Raw genomic sequence first — 10,064 nt, 5'->3', positions numbered from 1 at the left:
GTACACTAGTCATCTCTTCTGCTATGTCTAGTGTACTGTCGAAGTCATGTATTGGGTTCTTAAGTTTGGTTATTATGTTTTTTATTCCTGGATTGTTGTTTGCTGGTGAACATTACACATTTTCATCAAATTTTTCCATCATTAGTCTCTTTTCTTCAATATCTTTTAAACAGCTTCGTTAAAGGCCTTGACTCCTACTTGTATTCTACTGAATTATCCACAAGTCTGTTCCTATGGTCTTTTCTTCGCCTCTTTGTCTTCAATTATATGATTTTGTTTCTTTCCATGCCTAGTTTTTGATCAAATACCAGTCATTTTGTATAAAAAACATATGGGCCTCCATTGATGCTATTCCACCAGAGAAAATTCCATCTTCCTCTGGTAACCCAATAAAATAAAGATGTAACACCCTAATTCACTCAAAAACTGTAAGTAGAATTTTGATGAGGCTCCATCTGTCTCTCATTTACCACTTATTCAGAATGGCCATCCAGTTATTTGAACTCATAGAGTTAATGGAGTTTCTGAGTGTTTACTTAGGCTCCTCCTCTCTCTGGTCCATCTCATGGACATGAGAAGACTCCACACTTTCCAGTGATAAGAGAAATTAATACATCATCTCCCCAAACTGTCTAATTGATGATAGGTATCAGGCATTTGAATCTGACCTTTTAAAATCTCCAAACTAAGGGGCTGGCCCGGTGTCTTAGTGGTTAAGTTCATGTGCTCTACTTTGGCAGCCCAGGGTACGTGGGTTTGGATCCTGGGCATGGACCTACACACTGCTCATAAGCCATGCTGAGACAGAGTCCCACAGACAAATAATAGAGGTAGACTGGCACAGATGTTAGCTCAGGGACAATCTTCCTCAAGCAAAAAGAGGAAGATTGGCAACACACATTAGCTCAGAGCCAATCTTCCTCACCAAAAAGTAAAACAATCTCAGAGGGTCCAAGAGGTCAAAAACATTTTTGTAATAATGCTAGGGCATTATTTGATGATGTTCATATATGCACTGATGGTTCAAAATAGTGGTGGGTTAAATTGCAAGTGCCTTAGCAGAAATCAAGACAGCGGTACAAACTGTACTGGTAGTAACTATATTCTCTACCATCATACACTTGCAGGAAAAAAATAGCCCCCCAAACTATGGCGGGGCAGGAAATATTTTTTGGAATCATTCAGAGAGAGAACTAAGAAAGTAATGACTGTGAGTAAAGCCCCAATATTTGAGCCACTACCATCATAAGGAAAAAGAGACTAATAAAGGCTGGTGATCTCTATTTGAAAACAATGTGTGACCTTTCCTGAATAGTGGAAAAATTCCCAAATTATTTTTCAAAATGTGGTGCAAAATGAAAAATCTCTCATTATCTCAATAATTGCCTCTGGTTCTGTGCTGATGATGTAGCATATAATTCTGCTTCTTTTCTCAGCCATGGTAAAATGTCTCTGACAGCAAGCCTATGAATTATATGGAAGCTATTTAATGAATAATAGGATGGTTTGGGCTTATCGGTAGCTTACAGTAAAAGTACCAACTGAGAAAGAAAATATGAGGGACAAAAAAACCTGATTTAACAAGTTTAACAAAACACCTGATTTAACCTGAGAGAGAGAATCCAAGGACCTACATGGCATTGTTAACTTTGGAAAGAACAGAATCAACAGTGGAATCAGCTGCGAAGATTTTAAAAACAGCAATGCCTGGCCTATTTCCAAGACATTCTGATTCAATGATCTTAGAAGGGTCTGGCCTGGAAAACATTTCTGAAGCTTCTTAAAAGATTCTAATGAGTATTCAAGTGTCTGAGAACCACTGGGAAAGAAGGTATGAGAAATTATTAAGATTTTTAAACACTAGGATTAGAGAGATGAATGTTTCAGGCAATTTATATTATTAATGAATGAAAGAAACAGATCATCTCTACTATCTGGTGTAAAAAATAAGTAGTGGTTATGGTAGAAACAGGAACAATTGCCTTCGTGACTTAGGAAAAAATTGGAAGACGATTTCATCATTGTAACTAAAGGCAAGGGACTGAATCCCTGTGGACTGAGAACTTGGACTAGGAGAAAACCCCTATGATTTTCAGCCTTTTCAACTTAGTCAGTATTCTTGTATCTTCTTGGGAAGCACCAGAAGGTAAGATTGGAAATAGAAATTTTGATTACAAAAATTCTAGGAACTTCTTGATTTCAACAAGGCAGTATGGGTGGAAAACCTGTAGTTTTCTACATACTTCCAAAGCAATAAGTATATTTTTATGTTACCTTGGCATGCATTAGTTTATCTTATATTTAAAACTTGAGTAATATTTGCCTTGAGTAGGTCTTGAGGCATTATTATGATGTGTTTGTTCTATTATGTATGCTACTTGAGAAATCATTCCGAGAATCTTGCCCTATAGTTCAAGTTTTTATCCCTAAGAATCATGTATTCAACTCCATGTAAAGTATAGTTCTGTTTGATTAAAATATTATTTTTAAATGTAAGCCAAATACTTTATCTTTCAGGGGTCTGTACTCTAGCTGATAGAATAAATCATTACACAAAATAATAGGTGGTAAGTAAAGATGGAAATCCATACATGTGTTATCAGTTGAATTGTATCCCCCTAAAAATTATGTGATAAAGTCCTAAACCCCAGTACCTCGGAATGTGATCTTATTTGTAAATACGCTCTTTACGGAGGAAATCAACTTAAAATGAGGTCATTAGGGTGGGGCATAATCTAGTGTCCTTACAAATAGAGGAAATTTGGAGAAAGGCACAAATACAAGAAAAATGTCAGATGAAGGTCAAGAAAGAGATCATGGTTATGCTTCTACAAGCCAAAGAATTACCAAAGATTGCCAGCAAACACCAAAAGCAGGTGAGAGGCATGGAATTCATTCTTCCTCACAGCCTTCAGGAGGAACCAATGCTGCTGACACCTTAATCTGAGTTTTCTAGCCTCCAGAACTGTGAGACAAAAGTTTTTTGTTTACTCCATCCCATTTGTGGTATCTTGTTCTGGCAGCCCTTGAAAACCAACACAATATGATTAAGTGCAAAATGATGATAATCATTATCAAATGAGTTTTATGGTTGAAACATATTTTCCAAAATGTATTTTGGATTAAGCTTAGTGCTGAGTGATTTACAAAAGTTACCTTTTGTACTCTTTATAACAGTTCTGAGAGATAGATATTAGCCTCACTATGGAAATTTAAACAAAGATAAGGAGGCCTGATGATACCACATTTGGCAGTACAGTGATCATTGAAACCCAGGCATGTCTGATCTCAAAACCCATGTCCCTGTTCAACACTCTGCACAACTTTTGGTAAAGAGCAGTAGAAGAGGCCACATGACTGAGTTTAGTGAAAGGGGAGAATATTATCTATTAAAATGAAACAGAGCTCATGAGGATGATGAACTTCTTCTAGAGCTTGAAGAAAGGAATGAACCGAAAATGTTCGGGTGGCTTGAAGATCAAAGCGTATTCTTCTTGAGGGAAGTAACTTGAGCCAAGACCTCATATCAGAAAATGTGGCGGAGTGTTTAGGATGAAAAAGTAGGGTCGTCAGAATTTATGTTGAAAAACAATAAGGAGAAGTAACCTCTTGTGCAGTATCCTGAACGCCAAAATAAGTAGTTGCCTTTGCTTTTCTGACGGTTTGGAACCTGCAGAGGCTTTTGAGGAGAGTGACATAACTCAATGGTTCCAACAAAAAGGAATCAGAGCATATTGTATCCTGAGAATGGGAAGGAAAGGATTTACTTTAACTGGAGATCGGGTGAGGTAACCAGGAAAGAGAGAAGAAATTTTCAGAAGTAGCAGTGTGTCTTTCCAATAGGTACTAGCTTTTCTCTATTTGGGATACTGCGAGGAGGTCCTGTTTGAAGGCAGGGAGATGGAATACATCAGTGGTTCTCAAACATTAGCAAGCATCCAAATCACCTTGAGGCTTGTGAAAACATATTTCTGGGTCCAAACCATAGAGTTTCTGATCAGTAGCTCTGTGGCGGTGTCTGGGAATTCACATTTCCAAGAAGATCCCACATGCTGATGTTGCCTGGTTGGGGGATCACACTGTGAGAATGACTGGACTAAATGAATATTTTTCTAAGCATCTTGGAGTCATGCTTGTGTGCCATGATAAGCCACTGATTTGTTGCAGGCTTTTTACTGTGTTCTGCAGAAGGACAGTGTTGCGGGGTTTATAATTTAGGGAGAATGCAAGTTGGGAGACTCTATGGCATCCACACATAAACTGACCTTTTCATGCTTGATATTTTCCAACCATGTCCAAATTCTTACCTCTATTTTCCATTTAGTTTCTAGTTTATTTTTAATTCTCTCAAGGGTGTATGTTTCTAAATATTTATACTAATTCAGTCATTTGCCTCAACACAAGCCCCTTTTTCCCATTTTCCTTTTACATATATATATTAATATGTACTCAGAATAGTCCTCCTTCTAAGTAGGAATAAAGGTAAATTCAGTAAAATCTTGTATTCTAAATAAGTAGTTACATATAGCTGTATAGTGTTTTCTGATGCAGTGTTTTTAAGAACCAGTGACACAAAGACCCTTGATTCATGATTACATAGTATGAAGTACTTTGTGAGCATCTGGATGCAGATTTTCTTTTGTGAGAAAGAATTTACAATACTTTACAAAGACTGAACTAATGAATTTCAGATTTTGAGTGTATTACTGTATACGAACCCTTTGTATTATTATTTCTACAACTAAAGATAGTCTAAGATGTTTTTGAAAATTGTTTAACCACAATCTTATTGGCCACTAATGTTCTGCAAGACATAGTTTTGCAGGTATGATAATAATGAGATTTTTTAAATCTGTTATTTTTTTACACTCTCTAGCTAATTTAAAAGATAAAGTTTTAGTCACAAGTTCTTACTATAATTGCAAGGGGTGAAGACACACTACTTTTTCTTGCAGATAGTGACACACACTCACACACATACTCAGGTACATTCCATGAATTAAATAATCCTTGGGAGAGTCTGTCAAACAATGCCCTTGTATGATTTTGAAAAGACATTCCAACTGCCTTTTTACCTGATTTCAGTGTTTTCAATACTGCTACTTAACAACATATTTCAAGGTGAGTAAATTTGCTGGCTTGAGTGAGGCACAAGTTTCCTACGGGTAATTAAACTGTATTTAATAAGCAGAATACATCCTTAAACATCTTGAATGTTAAGCTGGAGTTTTGGGAGGTTCAAAGTACGATGATGATCAGTAATATAGATGTGTAGGATGAACTGAAACTTTAAAAACTTTTCGAAATAAGCTTAATTAGCTGGTATAATAACCATCAATATATGAGGATTAGGTTGTTCTTATAAAAATAAGAACAGCTGTATTTGTATGATGACAGAGTTGGTTTTAAGAACAAATTTGTATGACTATGTGACTGGGTGTTTGAGAATAAAAAAAAGGAGTGAAGAAGCCAAAGTTGTGATTTATATGCTTACTGAGATGTACAGCTAAAGAATTGAGGAAGACTATGGTTATGAATATTTTGGGAATACAGAATAAAACAAATGGGTAAGGACATTCTCAACCAAGTCTTTATTTTCTCATGGAAATGAGAGCGCATATGTACATATAACTATGCCTAACATATATACATGTATAATAACTATTACAACACAATATGATAAGTGCTATTGTAGAGGTATATTTAGAAAGTTATAGGAGGGTTTCCAACTCAAAATACTGAGGAGTATATGCAGCAATAGAAAAAGACAATGATTATGAGTGAAGAGATGACCAGCAAACTAAATATTACAAGGTATATGGAAGGATCAAAACACATTGATATCTGATGAATAAAACAAACCGGAGATTACTACAGTCATGAATTACACATAAAGGCCCTGTGCAAAAAAAAAGCATTAATTAAGATCTGTTCAAAGAATGCTGTTCCAATAAGCACCACCACTACCACCATTCTTTCTGGCCCTCACTCCTATGTGCAGCAATTAGCAGCGAGTTGCATACCTGAAAGCAAAGTAAACAAAAGGGAGTACTGCTCTCTAGGGACAGCAATCAAACTGACTGAGAAGATGAAGGCTTCTCTCGGGGTGTTGGTCCCCTACATAAACCTCTCGTTTTGGTATTCGGCGAGTCCCATTTGAAGAGTTAGATCTTCACTTACAATACCCAAATTTAAGTCTCTCATTTTCAGGCTCTACTCAAGTACCCAGTATTCAAAATTCAGTTACCTCTTCAGGGTCCAGGTCTATAGCTGAATCAGTCCTGTCTCTACAAAAACAGAGGAATTTGTTCTCCTAATATTTGTATGGTCTGAAGCTTACAAAATTGTATTGGTGCTACAATATTTAAATCAATAGATGGGCATGATATGATCTTTTGAAAAGACATTTTAATAAGTGTTATTAACAGGACAAGAATTTCAGGACTGGCCCCGTGGCACACCAAAGTTTGCACATTCCACTTCGGTGGCCCAGGGTTGGTCAGTTCGGATCCCAGGTGCAGACCTAACACACCATTTGTCAAGCCATGCTGTAGCAGACATCCCACGTGTAGAGTAGAGGAAGATGGGCACGAATGTTAGCTCAGGGCCCATCTTCCTCAGCAAAAAGAGGAGAATTGGCAGTAGATGTTAGCTCAGAGCTAACCTTCCTCAAAAATAAACAAACAAAAAAAAACCCTGGAATTTCAAATTTTCATTCTAACTGATTGTTTTTAGATGAGAAGTCCTTATATTTCTGGTAACACTCTTGCCATGTAAACTTGCCTATATCTCTGGCCATTTGTTTAGAACACAGTTTTGCATAGATATAAAAAAAGTAAAATCCGTGTCAGCTAATGCTATCATTAGAAAACAGAGATATTGGGGCCAGGCTGGTGGCGCAGCAGTTAAGTGTGCACGTTCCGTTTGTCAGCAGCCCTGGGTTTGCCGGTTCAGATCCTGGGTGCAGACATGGCACTGCTTTGCACACCATGCTGTGGTAGGCATCCCACATACAAAGTAGGGGAAGATGGGCACGGATGTTAGCTCAGGGCCAGGCTTCCTCAGCAAAAAGAGGAGGACTGGCAGTAGTTAGCTCAGGCCTAATCTTCCTCGGAAAGAAAAAAAAGAAAACAGAGATATTGACTTTTGCTGTTTGAAAAGTACTTCTGTGAACATGGGAAAAGTTTTATTTAAGTATTGGCTGAATTAATTAATTTAATTAAGTGTGGTCTTAATTTGTATATTTTATTGCAATTATCTGCATAGTTAATTGCATTAAATTTTATTAATCATAAAATACTACCATAAAATTGAAGTGTTATTAGGCTACAGGTAAATGTACTGATATATTATTATTATTATAGAAGTTCTGGCTCTAAAATCCAGTGTACTCCAGAAAAAACAAGAGACTAAGTGTCAATTTGATCAGTCTTCTAAATTAGTTTTGTCTAAATAGACTAAACCAAAGCAGATTATATGCCTCCTTAGTTTCCTTTTGCAATTAACACACCCTAATCACTAATTTCACCACAAATTTTTGAAGGAAGGGCAATCTAGAGTGAACAAGCAATCTCCAGAGGGGAAAAAATGAGAGTAGGAGAAAAGAGGAAAGATATTGCTTGCAAATAATACCAAGAGTGCCATAATGGGTCACCTGCCAATGCCCACCTTCACAACAGGAGAAGCAGACAGTTTCTGGAATGATGGAATTACATAGGCCTTCTACCAAGAGAGGGATGGGAGTAAGGCCAGGCTCAGTTCTGGATGGCCTTGAAACTTACACAACTTTGAGGGCCCTCTTTAAAGAAGAAAAGAATACACAATTATAAATACAAAACTGCTAGGTTCTTGTAATGGACTTGAGCTTCAAATAAATCCTTCTCTGGGTAGGGATAAAAAAACATAGATGTGAAAATAAGGAGGTTTAAAAATGTCCTACCTCTTCCTGGGAAAAATTTCTTCTAATGGGGCCACAGGATAGAAGCCAGGGACCTTTAGACCAGGAGCAGTGAAAGCCAGCTTCTATAGCATTTGAGAGTACAAGCATGAAATCTGTTCAATCATTCATTAACCACAGTTGTGTTGAGTCAGTGGTGGGCAACCAGAGAACATCCTTCTTTTAATGATAAAATAAATCATGTCGTGCAGTTGGCTGATTTCCTCTTTGTCAGTGTTTCAACAAAATAAAAACTTTCTCTGTCCAGTTCACTTTTGTCTAATCCTTTGTAGAACAATTCTATTTTCCCCAGAGGACTAAAAGCTGGCCTTGGCTCACTGTTAGACTGATAGAGATAAACTAAGATAATTGTTTGTTTGCTTATTGTGTGTTAGTTTGTTTTCCCCATTGGGTGCCAATTGAGGGAATGGAACTGAAGCACAGGGTATGGAATTTGGGTACCTTCACACACCTTCTTAAAGTTTCTTCATTTTTGTGTGTGTGAAAAGAAATCTCTAGATACTGCCCTCCTCAAACTGTAACATAATGAGAATTTAGTTATTTTACTTCTTCACCATGATTAAATTACATATTTATGATCTATTAATTAGTTGCAATTATCTACCAATTATTCTGAACTAGAGGGTCATCATCCATATAATTGTATAACAAGTACTCTTGGTTGGTCTGTGAGTTTGGTGCACAAATGAAATTATATCAATGCACAGGATAATATCTCTTGGAAAAAGTGGATTATTAGTTATAGATATTTTACATTTCTATATCAGCAATGACATTCAGAATGCCCTATTCCTCTGTTATAGAACTTGCTACGTACTGACATATGATAAATTACAGACGTACTCCTATCTAATACTAGGTTATGTGGTCCTTGAGGGATCAGATACTCCATCAAGATGCTGTGGTTCGCATTTGATATCTCATTTAATAATCACAGTAACTCAATTAAAAAGTTATTTCTGCTTTGCAAAGAGAGCAAAATGAAGCACACAGAAATAACAAATTTGGAGTGGCAGAGCTTGAGTGTGATTAATGCTACCTGACTATGCAGTCTCTACTCATTTCTTTACACAGTCCTGGTCATATTATCTACATTGGTACCAGGCACAATACATAGAGCAGACAGTGAATAAATAACTACCCAGATGTTTAACTTTTACAACTTCTTGTGGTTCTAGATAATGAAAATATCCATCATGGAATGGGAGAACCAGACATCTAGCTCTGACTTCATCCTGATGGGAATCTTCAGTCACACTCCCACTCACATGTTCCTGTTCTCTCTGGTCCTGGGTATCTTCACAGTGGCACTCTTGGCAAACACTATCATGGTTCTCCTCATCTATCTGGATACCCGGCTCCACAACCCCATGTACTTGCTCCTCAGCCAACTATCCCTCATGGACCTCATGCTCATCTGCACCACTGTACCCAAAATGGCCTACAACTACTTGTCTGGCAGGCGGTCCATTTCTGCAGCAGGATGTGAAGCCCAGATATTCTTCTATGTGTCCCTGTTTGGTGCTGAATGCTTCCTATTGGCTGTCATGGCCTATGACCGCTATGTTGCCATTTGCTACCCTCTTCAGTATCCCAATCTCATGAACTGGAAAATCTGTGGAGTCATGGTTGCCTCTTCATGGATCCTTGGTTCCTTTGATGGGATTGTTGATGTAGCCACTACCTTGTCCTTTTCATATTGTGGCTCCCGAAAAATACCCCAGTTTTTCTGTGATGTGTCTGCACTCCTAAGTCTCTCATGCACTGACACTTCCACATTTGAAACACTTGTTTTTATCTGTTGTGTTTTAATGCTTCTCTTCCCTTTGTTACTCATTGTTATCTCCTATACTCGTGTAATCATGGCTGTCATTCGCATGAGTTCTGAGGAGGGTCGGCACAAGGCTTTCACGACCTGTACTTCACACCTTCTTGTTGTCGGGATGTATTACGGAGCAGGTATTTTCATATATATGCGGCCCACTTCTAATCGTTCCCCAACCCAGGACAAGATGGTGTCATCCTTCTACACCATTCTCACCCCCATGCTGAATCCCCTTATCTACAGCTTCCGCAACAAAGACGTGGCCAAAGCATTCAGTAAGGT

At 37.7% G+C, this 10,064-nt stretch overlaps 1 protein-coding gene across 1 annotated transcript; it reads left to right on the top strand.

Annotated features, from left to right (window-relative positions):
* Positions 1–9,138: 9,138 nt before the first annotated feature.
* Positions 9,139–10,057, top strand: LOC124232833 (olfactory receptor 2M3-like; the record flags this gene model as incomplete). The annotated part of the gene is made up of 1 exon (XM_046649746.1): positions 9,139–10,057. A coding segment is annotated over exon 1 (919 nt), but the record flags the coding sequence as incomplete, so codon positions are not given.
* Positions 10,058–10,064: the final 7 nt, after the last annotated feature.

The sequence above is a fragment of the Equus quagga genome, unplaced genomic scaffold (assembly GCF_021613505.1).
Source record: "Equus quagga isolate Etosha38 unplaced genomic scaffold, UCLA_HA_Equagga_1.0 128578_RagTag, whole genome shotgun sequence".
Lineage (NCBI taxonomy): Eukaryota > Metazoa > Chordata > Mammalia > Perissodactyla > Equidae > Equus > Equus quagga.
This window is presented reverse-complemented; position numbering and strand designations above follow the sequence as displayed.